Source organism: Semicossyphus pulcher, unplaced genomic scaffold, assembly GCF_022749685.1.
Source record: "Semicossyphus pulcher isolate SPU_LCO1_2020_fin unplaced genomic scaffold, fSemPul1.0.p SCAF_5, whole genome shotgun sequence".
Taxonomy (NCBI): domain Eukaryota; kingdom Metazoa; phylum Chordata; class Actinopteri; order Labriformes; family Labridae; genus Semicossyphus; species Semicossyphus pulcher.
In genome coordinates this window covers 7,890,349-7,908,235 of record NW_027211726.1, presented here as the reverse complement: position 1 = coordinate 7,908,235, position 17,887 = coordinate 7,890,349, and the positions used below count along the sequence as shown (strand labels likewise).

General features: G+C 43.6%; 1 protein-coding gene across 2 annotated transcripts; it reads left to right on the top strand.

Moving 5' to 3' along the window:
* The first annotated feature begins 3,168 nt into the window (after positions 1-3,168).
* LOC138608429 (serine/threonine-protein kinase Sgk1) lies at positions 3,169-17,517 on the top strand. 2 transcript variants are annotated; one of them, XM_069681004.1, is made up of 13 exons: positions 3,169-3,442; positions 12,052-12,127; positions 12,881-12,959; positions 13,051-13,091; positions 13,193-13,250; positions 13,363-13,446; positions 13,586-13,717; positions 13,812-13,924; positions 14,047-14,170; positions 14,280-14,375; positions 14,460-14,615; positions 14,704-14,793; positions 15,559-17,517. In XM_069681004.1, the coding sequence occupies exons 1-13, from the start codon at positions 3,415-3,417 to the stop codon at positions 15,721-15,723; spliced, it is 1,242 nt and encodes a 413-aa protein (XP_069537105.1). In that variant the 5' UTR covers positions 3,169-3,414; the 3' UTR covers positions 15,724-17,517. The 2 variants fall into 2 exon arrangements, with proteins under 2 accessions (XP_069537105.1, XP_069537104.1); XM_069681003.1 differs by lacking the exon at positions 3,169-3,442 and adding an exon at positions 11,313-11,515.
* Positions 17,518-17,887: the final 370 nt, after the last annotated feature.

The following is a 17,887-nucleotide window of genomic DNA, read 5'->3' as shown; positions in this document are numbered from 1 at the left end:
CTCATACCCGCCCTTCACTCCTCTGCTCACACTCTGTCCTAATTTAAATTACATGCAAATCTGTGCAGTCAAAGTGGTTTGTCACTTATTATTCCTGCGCCCGGCCTCATCCCCGAACCCTCGGGCTGTATTTCTATTTAACATCCCTGCCGTCTTCGCTCCAGTTACATGATATCAGTGTGTATTTACTTTCCCTGTGAACTGTGTCGTGCGGTGTTGTTCAAGGTGATGAGCAGGCTGAAAAAATATGTTTGTTGGCGAAGTTGCTTCGTTTCGACAGCGAGCCGCGGATCTAAAATGACTCAGTGGAAGATTTAAAGAGGAAGTCCAGCTCTCTGTGGTGCAGATCATTTGAATGAGTTCATCTTCAGACTCTCCTTGACCTCCGGAGGGTTTGAAATTTAAATAATGCTCGTTAGTCGCTGCTGGGAGCAGTTTTCTGTTTGTGCAGCAGCGGGGCAGGAATCTGTGCGTCACAGGCTTTTGATTTCAGGATCAATAAGGCAGAATGAACGAGCTGTGAAACGTCTCGTTTCATAAGGACTCCTCTTTTATAAGTGTTATGTTTCAAACAAAAGCATCATCATTACATGTGGGAATCAGGATAGAAAAGTAACTGTTACCACTGCAGCTTATCACCTCATATATTCTTTATTTCTGGTTCAAGTGGAGTCTCGTGTCCTTAAGGGGTGCGTTCAAGACAATTTGCATGTGCTTTGCTATTGAAAATGTTCTAAGTATCTGCCAGCTCATAAAGTGTAGTATCTGCCGTATCAAAAAATTGTTAATTTACCAGAAGATCTGTGAGAAAATAAAGTCACAAATTTAGAGAAACAAGACTAAGTCAAAACCTAGTATGAGGCTGACCGCATCAGGTCAAAGTGCGCGTTTGTGGGCAATGTGCGACAAGGACTGTCCTTATGAGGCTGATGACAACGTGTGTGAAAGCAGGTGGTGAGCAGCGACCATAAGCTTATCCCAGGTGAGCTGCTCGGCCAGACTAACAGAGGTTGTGGAGCGCCTTGGAGCGGTGGAAGACGATGCCTCAGCGCTGAATAAAACAACACATCAGCCGAGTCGACAGGCCTAGAAACAATGTTCTTATTGGATGTACAGAAAGTGTTGTGTATTGTGACCTGCATTGGGATTTTGATCACAGCCCCAGTGACCAATTAAAGCAGATATGTGAATAAAGAGCCATCGTGTGAGTCATTAGATGATTTAATCTGTAAAAAATGGTGTGAATTCAGCCAGCTGGCAGATTTTGGATTGACATGACAGACTGCCGCCTCCTCGAGCATCATCAAATCACTAAATATTGATGAATTCTGTTTCTTTCTCCAGTAGAGTTTAAGTCTCAATGCCAAGACACATCAAAGCCATTTATATGAGGACTTCTTCCTTGTGTCTGCTAACCCTACATTCTCTGCTAGCACCACAATGTTGGTGTTTCCCGCCGGAGCAGGTTTTTTTCAAGGCAATCATGGTATCAGATCTGTGCTAAGCTAACTTAAACCTAAACCGATGAAACATTTAAGGTTATACTGCAGGCATGTGCATTACTGGTATCTGCATCAGAGCTTGAAATATGGCGAAATAGCAATACAGCAAATACCAATTCTTCTGATATTACGTTTGATCTTCCTGAGGCTGTTGGGGATCCTTCTTAAGTATTTTTAACATCCTATCATCTAAATTGAAACCACAATCTTCTTGGTTTCACACTTTGGTCTGTTTACTATCAAACAAACAAGACAGCCATCCATTACCTATACCGCTTATCCTGTTCATGGTTGGGGACGGGCTGGAGCATATCTCAGCTGTCATTGGGTGAGAGGCGGGGTTACACCCTGGACTGATCGACATGCAATCACAGGGCTGACATTTAAGCCAATTTCCCACTGGTCATAAAACCCGCTAACACCCGGCTTTTTTAGCTTAGTGGGAAAGGTTACAATCGGCATTCAGACCCGGGTCAAATGACTCTGCAGCAGACCCAGGTAATTATCGCCTCGGCTCGGATCGGCATTGATGGGAACACAAAACCCGTGTTGACACGCTAATCTCCGCCCCCCTTTCCGGCGCGATGCAATGCTCCGTCGGTAACTACTGCGACTCCTTGTCGTCTCAGCTCGAACATCGTTCCAAATTTGACGGCGCCGAGTTTGATACACAGACTGAATGAGTATATAGATACAATAAAGACCTAACCACTGTAACATCTTCACTGTTTACTAACCGTGTTTGTGACATCAGAATGTGACGCAGCAGAAAAGAGACCGACAGGAGTATACTCCTATATATTGTTTAATTAGTGAGCTTTCAAGCTTCTGGTGGGCAGATTTTGTTATCTTCAGACACAGCCAGGCTAGCTGTTTCCACCTGTTTACATTTGTTATGCTAAGCTGAGCTAAGTGAGCTAACTGCTAGCTGTAGCTTCAAGTTTACTGTACATGAGAGTAATGTAAGAATCTTCTCATCAGCAAGAAAACAGACTGTTCCTTTAAGACAGTCACCAAACCTGGACATTATTCTTATATTATTTTGGTTTGTCCGGATGTTAGCAGGGGAGAGATGTATACATTTGGCCTTCCCTCTAAAGGTAGCTAACTTCGCCTCCGGAGCTAAATCAGAATTCACTGCAGCGCCTCGATGTCTGACAAACGACCGAACTCATCAGCGATGCTGCTGCTGCTGCTCCCGAACGTCCACCTCGCTCCACCTCTCATTGTATCTGACGGCCTGCAGCCCGAGGCAGGCCGCTAACAAAGCAATCAGGGCTGTCAGTGTGACTAAGCGGATAATTTTACCCCCTGAACTCCTCAGAGACGGAGAGAGAGAGAAGCTGATGAGCAGTGAACGCATCGCTTGTTCAGTGGTGGCCAATTAAAAGCTGATTTTAAAGCCTCTCTGTCTGTTCTTTGTATTCCTCAGGTGGTTCCCGTGTCATGGAGACCGGTTTCCCCCTCCCTCCTGCGGGACTCCCACGCTCACGGGAGCCGCAACCAGACACCTGCTTTTTGTTTTGTTCGAGGCTCTCCAGGTAGATAAAAGAACAGAGGAGGGTGGAGGTGGTGGTTGGGAGGAGGAGGAGGGGGGGGTGTATAGAGGAGGAGAGGCAGGTGCGTCACAGATCTTTGGTTTCAGCTCATTTGGTGCAGGCAGGACAGAAGAGGAAGAAACGGCGGAGGGAAGAGGGAAGTGCAGCGGTGAAAGTTATTCGCCTTTAAATCGAACACTTTTTCTGACCAGAGCTGCAGAGGAAGAAGACGGAGAGGAGAGGGAGGCATATTTTACAGCTGGACTACGTCTTTCTCTGCACTCTCGGGCACCTGGACGCTCTGCAGCAGACAGACCCTCGTTCATCAGACAGCCAGCGCCTGATAGAACAGATAATCAAACACTGAAGAGGACATGAAGACCGGCAAGAAATCCTTCATAGGTACGTGCTCCTTTAATTCTGTCTGCCTGTCAGGGGGAATAATGTGCAGCTCCTCAGCAGCACAGCAGAGGAGGATGCACCTTGAGACGTGCAACTTTTCCTCTTTCCTTACAGCTCAATCATCTGAACACTGTCCCTGTTTGGCCTCTTCAATCATGTGACTATTACATCTTTATTTACTACTCAATACCCTGCTCCTTCTCGAGTCCCCTCTGCTCGCTTTGACGTCATCGTCACTACTTAGTTTGCTTCTTGGCAACACGAAACCACCAGCTGCCAGTTTGAAACGGCATCATCTCGAGCTCGTCCGTCTGCTCTTCAACTGTTGTGTTGGTTAATTATGTAATGTCCAAACGCAGAGCCTCTCACCTCCTCGCTGCAGATCTCCCTACTTTTCATCTCATTTGTCATCTGAGAGGATGAAAGCGACCGCCGGGCCTCCACGCTCCAACCAGGACTGGGAGGATCAGCTGATTCTGGCATTCAGTAATAGGCAGAGAAAAACTGTTTTGTTCCCACGGATATAATCGCAACGGCTAGGCTCAGAGAGACAAATAAGACATTTGGCTGGTTGTAATAACTTCTAAACCTATAAGGAATAGTTGATGACTTATCTGACATATAGTTTTATGCTTACTTGTGGACGGTTGGATGAGAGTGTCATGTATGTACTGTCAATGCGATGTTAGACTATAGCCGCTTTCCTACTGGTCAAAAACCCGCTAACACCCGGCTTTTTTTGCTTAATGGGAAGGCTACAATCGGCATCCCCCTTTCCAGCCCGATGCTATGCTCTGTCGGTAACTTCTGCGACTCCTTTCATCTCAGCTACAAATTCCGCCCGTCTCCGTCCAATCAGCGCTCGTTCCAAATGTGTCGCGCCGACTTTGATAAACAGACTGAATGAGTAATAGATACAATAAAGACCTAACCACCGTAACAGCTCCACTGTTTGCTAACCCTGTCTCGGGTGTGTTTGTGACGTCAGACGGTGACGCAGCAGAAAAGAGACCGACAGGAGTATACTTCACTGGCAATGGGAACAGAGACAATTGGCATTTATAAGTGGGTCTTCCCGGGTCTAAAAAATCTGTGTCAGCACGCTAATTTTGGTGGGAAAGTTGTATAACAACGGTTAGCTTAGCTTAAAGCCTAAAAGTAGCGGGGAAACAGCTAGCCCAGCTCTGTCAAATGGCAACTTACATGACCAGCAGCACCTTTAAGGTTATTAACAGTTAATATATGTTGATCCATCCAAGTCTCTGCTCATCACATCATGAACAAACGTCATTTATTATTGTTTTAAAGGTTTTGGTGGTCAGATTTTGTTACCTTCAGGCAGAGCTAGGCTAGCCGTTTCCTCCTATTTCCAGTCTTAATGCTAAGCTAAGCTAACCAGCTGCTTGCAGTAGCTTGAAGTTAAATGTAGAGGACATGTGAGTGGTATTGATTTTGTCATCTCATTAAATCTGGACTCCTGGACGATTCCATCTGCTCTCATTGTACAAAATCAAAGCCGAAATACTCCTCTGACGGGCGCTGCCATCTTGCGATGGTGACGTCATTTCAAGCCAGAGTCTGCGCAGCAGAGATCTGCTAACCAAAACACACACTTAACTTACCATAAAAACAGCAAAGATCTCGCCCCCTGTGTTGGTCTGAAGCAGACGTTCACAGATATGGAAACTTCAGTGACTGTAGTGATTGTTTTAGTTACGTCTCTCTCGCCGTTCCTGCTCTACTCTGCTAATCCGGAACAGATCGGCTGCAGGAGCCGTCAACAGAGCTGTCAATCATCATTTTGACAGCATCAAATAACTAATGAAAACTAAACTTGTCAGAAAAATAAACACTTGGACGTAAATCAGCATGATAAGAACTAACTATAATGACTGAAACCATGTTTGTTGTATTTGGCGTGTATTTTGATTTTATAGTTTGACTCATGTCCCATCTGTTAACATGGAGGAGGCGGGCTTTATGACCTATACTGCAGCCAGTCAGCAGGGGGCGATAGAGAGGGTTTGGCCTTTCTTATAGGGAGCTGTCATGTCGTCCATCTTTTTTACAGTCTTTGGTAAGGGGGACTTAAATGACTTTGCAGGACTTTCCACTCTGAACTTTTATTGTTCAAAAATGGAAAAATAATTCCTCTTAAAACACAAACTGTCAGTTCTTGGGAAGTGGGAATATCCCAGACCGTCACACAATCACGCCTCATTATCGTCCACATCCACTTCTTGTTTTACTATTTGTTGACAACGTTTCAGAGATTAAAGGCCACAAATCGGCAGCACGTTCAAACTCGTAAAACAAAGCTGCTCGTTGTCTCCACTGAAAAGACTTCATGGAGCGGTTTCGTTTGCGGCTGCATCACTCGATTAATTCCTCGCTGATGCTTTACAAATTAATCTCTCATCCTGACAACTGACCTCATGAGGTTTCCGCTGGATTTGCGATGCTATCAGCACTCAGCTGACCCCACGTTGGATCAAACTGATAGCTTGGTGGCGGCTGTGAGTTGGGCTACAGTGGGTGCTTTGTACAAGCAGGCTGTGTAGCTACTTCTTATTTCATATTTTCTCAATAAAGGCCACGAGAAGAGTAACAGGAACTGCATTCAAAAGCAGAAGTCACCTCCGTCCACCGATTGACGTTTGGCCCACATGTGCGTGGGGAGCAGTTAGTGAATGAGAGCCTGCTGCTCTGAATGAACATGGCCTCTGTGTTTAGTTATCTGCTTCCTCTCTCCTGCCTGTTATAGCTTCAGTAATGCTCAGGAAATTGGCCTCTGTTACTATGGTGCTGTTTGAATAACACACAGCAGCAGAGCAGAAATATGATGTTCGACCGGCAGTAATTTCAGGACAAAGCTCTTCTGACCATAATGACAGTAATTATAGCAGTAATAGCAGTCACAGTCATATAATTAATAGAGCCTTTGGGGTTTTAAATTAGGCAGGATCATCCCACTTGCTTGGCAGCAAATTAAAGCAAAGCATCATTTGTAAAAAATTGGCAGTAAAGTAGAGTGAGTCATCACATAAGAGAGCGACCACTTCTTCGTCTTTCTGTTTTATCTAATGAAGCAGGCGAGCGAGCAGCCGTCTAATCCCCCTGTGGAGAATCGGAGAAATAAAAAACACATCTCATATCCTGCCTGGAATTCAGGAGGGAAACAAAACAGAGAGCAAATCTAACTCTGGTTTCGTGAGCCAGAATCTGCGCCCACACGTTGGAGGCCCGAGGCTGCACTGCGATGCGCGCCCCGACCAGACCGCCACCTCCGGTCTGCATCTCTGCGGCTCTCCGTACGACTAAGAGCAAAACACAAACAGAAAGGAGACGCCGCGAAGACCGAGCGGGGTCTGTTCTGAAGGGAGATCAGAGTTCCTCTGACTCTGTGGGTGTGTGATCGCTCCTCAGAGCCGGACAACAAGAGCCACACTGTAATTAGAGATCCTCCATCCTCATTAGCCAGCAGCCTTCCTGCCAGCCGCACAGTTGGTCACTGAGGGCCAGTTTGCCTGTGTGACTCATTCCTCCACCTTCTGTTGCCTCCAACACACTGGAAGCAGGGCAGCAGGGCAATGGAGGTCCAGTTTCTCATGTATTGCCAGAGCGGTAAACAATTGATAGGCTAACAAATAAAGTAATCTTTGAAAGAGCAAGAAAGAGTTTTAACCACATTAAAACTTTTCTGAAAGTATTTCCTGAATTCTTCTTTTCTGCTAATATTTTTAACCTGTACTTTTGGTAAACACGGCTGATTTTCTTCCCCAAAAATCCCAGACAACACGACCGTTTGTGGCTTCTGTTTTACAAAAAGAGGAAAGACATTTCTATCAGTCTGGAATTAGAAAAACAGACGCAACTGGGGAAATGGGTTTAAATGTTTTACAGACAGACAGACAGAATATTTTTTACTGACGTAGGATAAAGTCCGCACACGCAGTAAGGTGAATAATTGGTTGGAAACCAGGCTACGTGTATATCTGCAAAAATACATTATAGTGCATCCCCCAATTTTTTTCAATCCATACGTTTCTAATAACAATAAATAAATAATAAAAAGATTAACTGAATTTCTGTTTTATTTCACTCTCACGTCACTCTATGTTCATATTTTTCAGCCACAACATGCAGCTGTTTCCATTAAAAAACATCAAAACAGCATCAAACAGCAGGTAGAAAGTAGATGGAGAACATAGTGGAGCATTAAGCAGCTATAGAGTGTTGGTGGAGTGTTGACAAATATCTAAAAAAAACATCTATGCCAATAAAGATATGTCTTTGAAAGGTCAGTATCGGCAAGATGATATCGGCCAACAGATATATCAGTCAAGTTGAGGCCGTTCATTTGGCAAAAGCAGTGTGGAAAACCAAAAGTCCTGCTTCGAAATTATATTAAATTATATGTATGCAGCTGTTTCCATTAAAAAAAGCTGTAACAGCATCAAACAGCAGGTAGAAAATAGATGGTGAACATAGTGGAGCATTTAGCAGCTAAAGAGTGTTGGTGGAGACCAAAAATGGAGCAAAACAAGTGAATATTGGACTAATATTCTTCAAAGAACACAAACATAACTCAAAATTAATTATAAGGTCGCTCTTTAAGTGTTGGATACAAATGAACTGTTTCATTGCAGGTTTAAAGTCAAGATGAAGCTGCATTTCGAGAGCTTCTGGCGACTGTGTCGGGACATATTTCCGAGTGTAACATGACCGGCAGTTGGGACAAAACCCTGACAGGAATTTGCTATAACATATATGAAAAATGGGCTTATCAAGTTTGTCTCCCTTTTGGGGTAGAGAGAGGAACCCTGTTTGTGTTATTGATGTAGTAGCTGAAACAAGCTCACCGTAAAATCAGAACCTGGAGCTGTCACGGCAGCCCGTCATCGAATATATTCCAGCCTGCGGACCTAAACCCGTTTTTTTTAAAAATACTTTAAGAGCAGTTTGAACCAACGTCCAGGTTTTTCAAATCTCATCTGGTATGTATTTTTGAGACACACTGTCGTGTCTTGAATTTAACATGACGGTACCACAAACTGGGTTAATTTCACAGTGCAACTCAGGCACCAACCTTCAGCCTCACAAAGAACCTGTAATCATGTAGCACAAGTGGTATCACACCGAGTCTGGGGGCGTTATGATCGATGGCACCCTGCGAGATCTGGAAGAGCTTTTACAGGAGCTGTTGGCAGGTGACTCACATGAGCGCGTGTCTGCGAGCGGGCGTAAGGGCTGCCTGTCTGCTCAGCATCAATCATAAGGGCGACGGAAAGTGGGGCGGCTTTTGTGAAGGCGCTAAATAAAACCGGATTAATCTGGCACTGGGGGGAGATTTTTACAGAGTAACTGAGAGAGATACGCTCACTGATGCATGTTCAGTTCATTTATAGAGATCCGAAACCTTCTGCAGAACAGATAATCTCTATCTTTAAAAGGCTTTTTGTCAGAGTGACGTGAGTGTGAGATTTCTGATCTGTTTCCTTCCGCAGAAAAACATCATTTAAAAAAAGGGGAAACACAACTTTCGTCAGCCGAGCCAGACAGCACCTGACTTTCTGTTCCATCACAGTGGAAACAATGCAAATGAGAAGTGCAGAGCTGTTTGCGGGAACAGCCCGAGTCATGTTTGTCATTCTACAGGTAACCAGAGACGACAACATGATACGCTTAAAATATTCAGAGGGGGGCTACATGAGGTGAGGGAAAAGCCTGGGAGAGGTTTCACGGTTACTGCGATCTGATCGGGTGTCTTTCTGTGTGTAAACAGAGCTGAAGCTGAGCGCTGAGGTAGCCTTTCAGCCTAGTTTCTGGTCGGGCCTTCATGCCCCTTAACTTCCTCTTTCCTCCCCCTACAAAATCTGCCGGTCCTGTGATGTCTCACTTCCATTATATGATGCATGAGTGTCACATGTCAAGCTCCCGGGACCAAAGCCAGGAGTTCCCCACCGACAGAGCTCAGCTGAATGAGTCTCTGAGGACCGAGGCAGATGGTTTTAATACCATTGTGGGAACGAGTACTTCACAGGAGTAAGAGTAGAAGAGCTCCAATGATTACGGTTGCTTCTAAAATGTGAGGATTTGTTGGTTTTCTTTCATATATGATAATAAACAAAATCTTAGAGTTTTAGACTGTTGGTTAAGGAAAATATGACATTTAAAGGAAAAGTAGAGGAATTTTTTGACATAAAAAAACACAAAAACGGACAAGAATGGGTAACAAAATAATCCAGATAAGAGTCAGACAGATATAGGATTTTTGAGGCCGATTCTGATACCAAATTTAGAGGGGAACATTTCACAGATTACAGATATTGCGCCGATTTTTTTGTGCTGAAATAAACATTGACCTTTCTAACTTTTCACCAGTATGACTTTGCAAATGTACTGAGAAGGCTATACATTGTCAACCAATAAGGGAAAATTATCTGCTTAGCTGTGATGCTATGCTACATGTGCTGCGGACAGTGCTGAGAGTAGTACTTGCTTGCTAGACAAACTACGTGATGGTGCAAAAAAAAAAAAAAAAAAAGTTTTCCACTTTGTTCTGTAAAAACAGTTTTCATGTTGACAAATATTTAAAAAAAAACATCAATGCCAATAAAGATACGTGTTTGATAGGCCAGTATCGGCAAGTTAATATCGGCCAACAGATATATCAGTCAAGTTGTGGCCGTTCATTCTGCAATAGCAGTCTGGAAATATTCTTACAACCAAAAGTGCTGCTTCGAAATTATATTAAATTATATGTATTGAGGTGAAAATGTTCTCTGTGAAATAACACTAAAAGGAAATTCTGCTACGACCCAAACTGTAGCAGAGAGAAATGTTTTTGTCATTATCCTCACTGAGGGATAAAACAGTGACGGGCAGGTCTCATCCAAAAACAATAAGTGCTCTGCGACTGATCAAAGGACACTTTAATCAGCAGACACCAAAGAAGCTCATCAACACTCTCTGGAAAAAGTGCTTTAATTTGCTATGCGGCTCCCTCTCCTCCTCGGGCAGTATAGCTATCTGCATTATGGCACAGTTATGTAACTTTCAGGGTTAGTGGACCACATCTATGACAGCTGCTGGACTCATCAGTGCTTCAGATTAGAAGAGCATGATGTCATGTGCGATTTCACCCAGTTTATATAATTCTGGCGTGCAAAGTCACCTTTTTACCCTTGACCTCATCAGCTGCGCAAATCCACTAATTATTTAGAAGGCAGAGCTTATGGAGATTTCTGGAAATTGCATGGATTTAAATGATGGGATGGCTACGCGGAATTGTTGTTTTTCTTTCTTTGTTTGTGTAATGCCTTTTATGGCATTAATGTGGATTAACAGGGTGGGAAAATGCAGCTGTTGAAGGCAGACGCTGAGATGCAGCAATCGTGACATACATTTCACCACGTCCTTTCAAAATAAAAGCACTGCAGGGAGGCTTGGGAGATATCAGACTCCATTTTTGAGCCAAGATACCAAGATATTTGAGTAAATCAATAACATAATATAATATCAGGTATCTCTTAAAAACGTCTTTAGTCCTGTTGTGCGCGCAGTGACAACACTCAATTGGAGACTTTCATTGAGAGAAAACAATGAAGAGGAGGAGGAGGAGGAGGAGGTGAGTACTGCCACCTCCTCCTCCTCCTCTTCCTCTGCGGTGAGCTCTCCTCGTCATCCCCCGCCTCCTACAGGCAGAATATGGCTGCAGCGGAATCCCGTGACGTCACGCCCCCCCCCCCTCGAGCTGCAGTTGCTGTGGTAACGCGCTTGACGAAAAGTGGGCGGCGCCGCCTCCCGGTACCACGTGCTCGGTATATATAAACTGGGCAGGCTCGCGCAGTGGGCAGCGGTTATTCAGAGCGGAGCGCGGCTGGTTCATCTCTGACTGTGAGGTGAAGTCAGTGATAACTGACTGTCGGAGGACCGTAGAGGAACTATTGTTGATTTCTTCTTCGTGTTTTTCTTGGATACCCGGTTTTATCGCTGTCAACATGGCTGTGACTGAAGCAGGATGTGATCTTACTTACTGCAAAATGAGGGGGATTGTTGCCGTTCTGACCGGTGAGAAAACGAAACAAATATATTTTTAATCATCACTCAAGCTGCTGATGAATTGATCACTAAACCAAACTGAACGTTTTTATTGACATGCGTTGATTAGTAAGACAAACATCTGTAAAGAGATTAATTTAATAGGCTATAGGCGAACTGCAAAGTGCTTTTTTTTTTGTTCTACCTCTATGGGAATGACATTTAAATTATTCGGAATTAATGTTACTGAAAATAAATAAGCCTTAAAATCTCCAAACAGTTTTTTAAAATAGTATTTTACAATCTGGGATGGAAAATTGCTTTGTTGGCCATCACTGTTGGTATCTGAATGAGTGACCCAAGTGGTTGCATAACCTATAAGCCCGCAGCATTAGAGGTCTATGCACAACACGCAAATCTACCAGAACAGGACATGTGGAACTTAAATACAGCAGATTACAGCTCAAATAAAAAATTTTTTTCAATTGAAGCATTTTCCCAAAGATATGTGATGAATAATACAGCATGTACCACTGATGTTAATCCTCTCCCTCTTCCTATCGCAGCCTTCATCAAGGAGAGAAAAATGGGGCTGAATGACTTCATCCAGAAGCTGGTGTCGACCCCACATATCTGCCAACAGTGAGTATTCATTTTAAAGAGATAATTCATGCGGATATAACATGTTTGTTTTGGATGGAAAATTGGTGTGGGAATAAGGCACAATTAAGAAGCGTCCCTTGGCTTTAGTTACTTCCCGGCTCAGGTATTTATTTCTGATTGTTAGCCCATTCATGATCTGTGTGTGTGCGGTCCAATCCAATCAGCCACCTGAGTTTGGCAGGACAACCTGTGCAGGGAAATAATCTGGGTCCAAGAAACCAGGGTAAGAATAGTCCTGCCATGACGAGCCAGATACAGTGTCTCTACATGCCTAATCACCTTCGCAGCAAATCCTCTCTGTCCCCTAGACGGGGATAAACCGGTAATTCAGTTATTACATGATACATGGCGCTAAACCATCACAGGCCAGCCCTCCAGGTCAGGAGAGACAAAAACAGAGCCCTGCATATGTTCCCTCTGGATGTTCCAGAAGGAAAAGGGCGTCTTAGCTGGACCTCAGAGTCCTGCAGAGTAACACCTGTCAAGGGTCAGCGGCTTAAGCTTTTTCTCAGACAGGTTAGGCCGTGACACGGCGGTTATCGCATCCTAAACTTGACCTGTATCAGACGGTCATTCACCCCCCAGCAGGGAGCGTTCATTCAGCTTTCCAGCCTGACAAACTGCTCCAGATCCTGTGATTAAGCTGTGCAACAAGCATTTCACCAGATTGTAAAAAGGTAAAAGCAGACTTTATTACTCATCTTCTAACCACCTCTGTGTTTTTTTCCTCAGTGTGGAAGTGAACAACTTCCTGAAGATTGATGAGAATCAAAACGAGGAGGTTGAAAATGATCCACTTCCTGAAAGTCCGGTAAGTTGAGACGCTGACTGACAATCTGACGTATTCTTCCTTCCAAACTGTGGCACTGTGTTCATAAATTTCCCCATTCCTTCTCTTTCAGATGTACCTGCATTCAAGAAGCTCACTGGCTGAGGAAACACAGTAAGTAGCATGAAAAAAACACTCCTTTTTAATGTACACAGCAAGAATTTTATACCCTGTGTTGGAAAAACCTAACTCCCCTCTTTGTTTCTCTAAATTAGGATCAAACCGTGTGATTTTGACTACCTGAAAATCATCGGCAAAGGCAGTTTTGGAAAGGTGAGTCCGTCTAAAACTTCTCTTTTACATAGCTGAACTTCCCTTACCGTATCTGCTCATGTCTATCATCGCCGCAACAGTATGACTAATGCAAATATTTGCTCTGTTACAGGTTCTGCTGGCTCGACACAAGGAGTCGACCAAATACTACGCTGTCAAAGTGCTGCAGAAGAAAATCATCATGAAGAAGAAAGAGGTTAGTCATGCTTTCCTCGCTCAAGGGATCAAAATTAATCAACATAAATACACATAATCCTCAGCTGCTATTCCTTCTGTTTCATACTGTAAAGTGTTGTTGATGTATTATATTAACGTCTGTGCATTTTTCCTTCCAGCAAAAGCATATCATGGCCGAGCGCAGCGTGCTCATGAAGAACATCAAGCATCCCTTCCTGGTGGGGCTGCACTACTCCTTCCAGACTACCGACAAGCTCTACTTTGTGCTCGATTATGTCAACGGCGGAGAGGTGAGTCTCAAAACACAACAAACCGGAATCAGGTCAGAATACCGCGGCGTGTTTGAGTCGGATGCTGACAGATGTTTGTCTGTCTCCTCTCCAGCTGTTCTACCACCTCCAGAGAGAGAGGATCTTCCTGGAGCCCCGAGCCAGATTCTACGCCGCCGAAATTGCAAGTGCACTCGGCTACCTCCACTCCCTGCACATCGTGTACAGGTAAGCGATCCTACAGCACCCCCTAGTGGATGTTTCTTAACATGATCTCTGCAAACCTCAATTGAAGTATACAGAAGACTTTGAGACACTTTTGTGAAAGGTTTCTTCTCCTTCTTCTACAGGGATCTGAAGCCAGAGAACATCCTGCTGGACTCACAGGGCCACATCGTCCTCACAGACTTTGGCCTCTGCAAGGAAGGCGTCGAGGCTAATGGTACAACAACAACCTTCTGCGGGACGCCTGAGGTACAAAACACACCTCTATACTTCCAGACACCCTCATTATGAGTACAGTACAGAGTCAAGTAATAATTGTAGGACATGAGTTGATTCTTTCTTGTTGTTTTCTTCTCAGTATTTGGCACCTGAGGTTCTCCAGAAGCAGGCGTACGACCGCACAGTGGACTGGTGGTGTCTGGGATCAGTGCTCTACGAGATGCTCTATGGACTTGTAAGTGAAATCTCGTGACTTGAAGCATCTTAGTGCAACTTTGCTGCTTGTTCATGTGCTAAATGAGCTTCATTTGCTTCACAGCCCCCGTTCTACAGCCGCAACACAGCCGAGATGTACAACAACATCCTGCACAAGTCTCCGGTGCTCAAGCCCAACGTGTCGAACGCAGGCCGGGAGCTGCTCGAGGGGCTCCTGCAGAAGGACCGCACCAAAAGGCTGGGCGTCAAGGACGACTTTGTAAGTGTTGACAAAAGACCTTTAAACACGCATAACACAAAGATCCAGGGAGTTTGTTTGCTGACCTAGAATCTCTTTTCCCCTCCAGCTTGAACTCAAGTACCATTCCTTCTTCTCTCCAATCAACTGGGAGGACCTGATGGCCAAGAAGATCACACCTCCATTCATTCCCTCAGTGGTGAGTTCAAACTCTGCAACTGATTTCTTTAATAATCCTTTTGTCCACGTAAGAAAATAGTGACAAATGCCCGTTTTTCCAGATTTCTAAATTATTTCTGGAACTTGTCAGTCGTATTTGGATTATCAAATAACCTAATGATTAATCGATCAGTTGGTCCGTAAAACGTCAGCAAATAGTGAAAAATGCCCGTCGCAGGTTTACCAGAGCTCATTGCGATGTCTTCACATGTGTCGTTTTGTGGGACCAACAGTCCAAAACACAACACTACTTACTGAAGCATCATGGGGGACTCAGAAAACCATGAAGTATGCACATCATGTAAGAAGCCAGAAACAAAATGCCTTAAACTGAGCAACGAATCCGACCAAATGTTTCAGACTCACATTTATGTAAATCAACAGCTGCAAATCATTGTATTTGAACCACTAAATGTTTGGCTTTTTATCACGATGACTGACTTAAACCATCAACCAATTATGGAAAAACAGCAGCATGATGTATTACAATAACTCTCTATTAAGCCGCTTTCCCACTGGTTCAAAAACCCACTAACACGTCAGGGACGTCAGACAGCAAAGAGACCGAAAGGAGTATACACTACTGGCAATGGGAAAAGAGACAACCGGCATTTATAAGCGGGTCTTCCCGGGTCTGAAAAACCTGCGTCAACGCGCTAATTTTGTTGGGAAAGGGGTATTACTCTCTTCATATTTCTCTTAAGCTTACATGTCTAATTCCCGTCTTTTCTTCTTGGTTTCACAGAGCGGTCCCACAGACCTGCGACACTTTGACCCCGAGTTCACCCACCTGCCCGTCACCTCGTCTCTGTGCAACGACACCCTGACTGTGACCAGCAGCGTCAAGGAAGCAGCCGGAGCTTTTCCAGGCTTCTCTTACGGGCCTCCAGCAGATCACTCCTTCATGTGAACGCCAACATCTGTCCTGGGAACTCATAAAAAAAAACACAGGATAAACACTCTGGCTTGAGGGTCTTACGACTGGACTGAGGGACCACGCCGGAGCAGCCTGTTTAGGGTGGCCGTTACACAGCCTGAGAAGAGGACGAAAACTGGACATGAACGCTTTGGGGTGGATCTTGAGGGATCTTGTGCATGAAAAGTGTGCAGATGGGGACTCTTATATTACAACAACACCAGTCCTACTCTTCTGCCTCAACCACCCAAAACAATAATATGTGTGCCAAGTGTGGATACACTCTGGGATCATAAAGCATCCCTCTCTGTTTGCTCTGGAATGCACAGCTACAGGTGAAGAGAAGTGCCTGAGGTTCAAAAGGCAGTTTGGACGGCGACAGCGGCAGCGGCGTTGGCAAGAGCCAGATGTATCAAAAACACAACTTGTTTGGACTTTTGACCAGCGCTCTAGCCGCTAAGGGTGAAGCCTTCATAACACATCTACATATGTTAAACTTGTCTTTGTTTTAAAGTTCAAAGCGCATCGTTATTTTCATGTGATTGCTCACTTGCACTTGAGGAAACAAGGGTCAGGAAAAGTGATAAAATCTACTTTTAAGTATCAGAAACTTTGGATGAGACAGCTGCATATCTGTCCTCTTTTATCTTCATATCTCTGCTTAGGACTCCGAAATAATGGCATTTAGTTATTGTACATTAACGGTGACTTTTGGACCAAACAGTTAACTATGGTACGCACTTTTTTGACCAGTTTGTCCTCTTAAACTTAAGATCAAAGTTTTACTGTACTGTGTAGAAGAAAAGTTACATTTATGTTACTGCAAAACCAAAAAGGTTTTCATGTTTTCATAACCACAAAGTTTCTCTCTTTACTTGTAAGACAGTTCTGCATATATAACACATTACTTATACATGTGTCCTAGTGTACATATATATGAAAATATAATAGATTTAATTTATATTTCCTGTATGGCAATACATTTTATTTTTGGTTATTTCATTCCTTTTCACTTACAACCTGTGTTCATCTGTGTCTCTTGTTTTCTTACTCATCAGGAGAGTAGTTCAACCAGCAATAACAGGCCCACATCGACGATAGCACACACTGTATATCAACGGTCTTTAAGGTTTAAGTGATTGCTGTTTTATTGCAAACACTCCAGACAAACTATATAAACGATATGATTACAAATGTTTTTGTATTTATGCATCATGTAGAGAAGAACTGTGAATGTCTTGTGCCTGTCCAAGGCGGCCTGATCCATATATATACTCTGTGTACATATCATTTTTCCCCCGAACCTTTTGGTCCCTTTTCTAGAAAATAATCTGTTTAAAAAGTGCTTCATTAACATGATGAAGAACCACTAGGTGGAGTAGGTGCAGTGCTAACCCACTGGCCTACTGCATCATATGGTTCTGGAAAGTGCAATAAAATCTTGATAACTCAGAAAGGAATAATTATCATATGTAAGTTGTGATTTTGATTCGTTAAGTTATTAAGGAGGATCTTCACTCAAACAGAGATTGTTCGTGACTTTGTTTTGCCCCGTTCAGTGTGCATACAAAGAGAGCATTTTCAAGCCTGCTGAAAATTTAAAAAAGGCAACACAGTTCTAAATACTTTTCTTCCATATTTGGAAGCATTACTTTTTGTTTTGTATTTTTTATGCATATTTATTTTAATGCCACTGCTACTGTATAAAGAAAATTTACATGATCAACTGAGATATTGAACTGTAATCTGTGTCAGAAATGGCAAATAAAATCTCTAAATTCAAGGCGAGTGTGCTGTTTTGCGTGTGATGCTATTAATGATACATAATACACATACATGATACTTCTATAAGACACTGGGCGACATTTTGAGGAGAAGCACAGGTGTTAATAATAACTTTAACAATGGTTATGTTCCATTCAGGTGTCTGAGAAAGCTCTGACAGGCAATCAGCATGCACACAACCAGGACCGTGAAACTGAAGCAGCTAAATGGCATACAGCCATCATTAACGCTGCTATAAACACCTGCACTTTTCCTACTGTGACATGCTGAAAAGTCTTGTCTGTGAAAAAGGCCTATAGCTGGGCCGCTAACAATCATATTATTACAAATATGCCTAAAACTCAGCAATTATTAAACCCAGTTTGGCATCAAC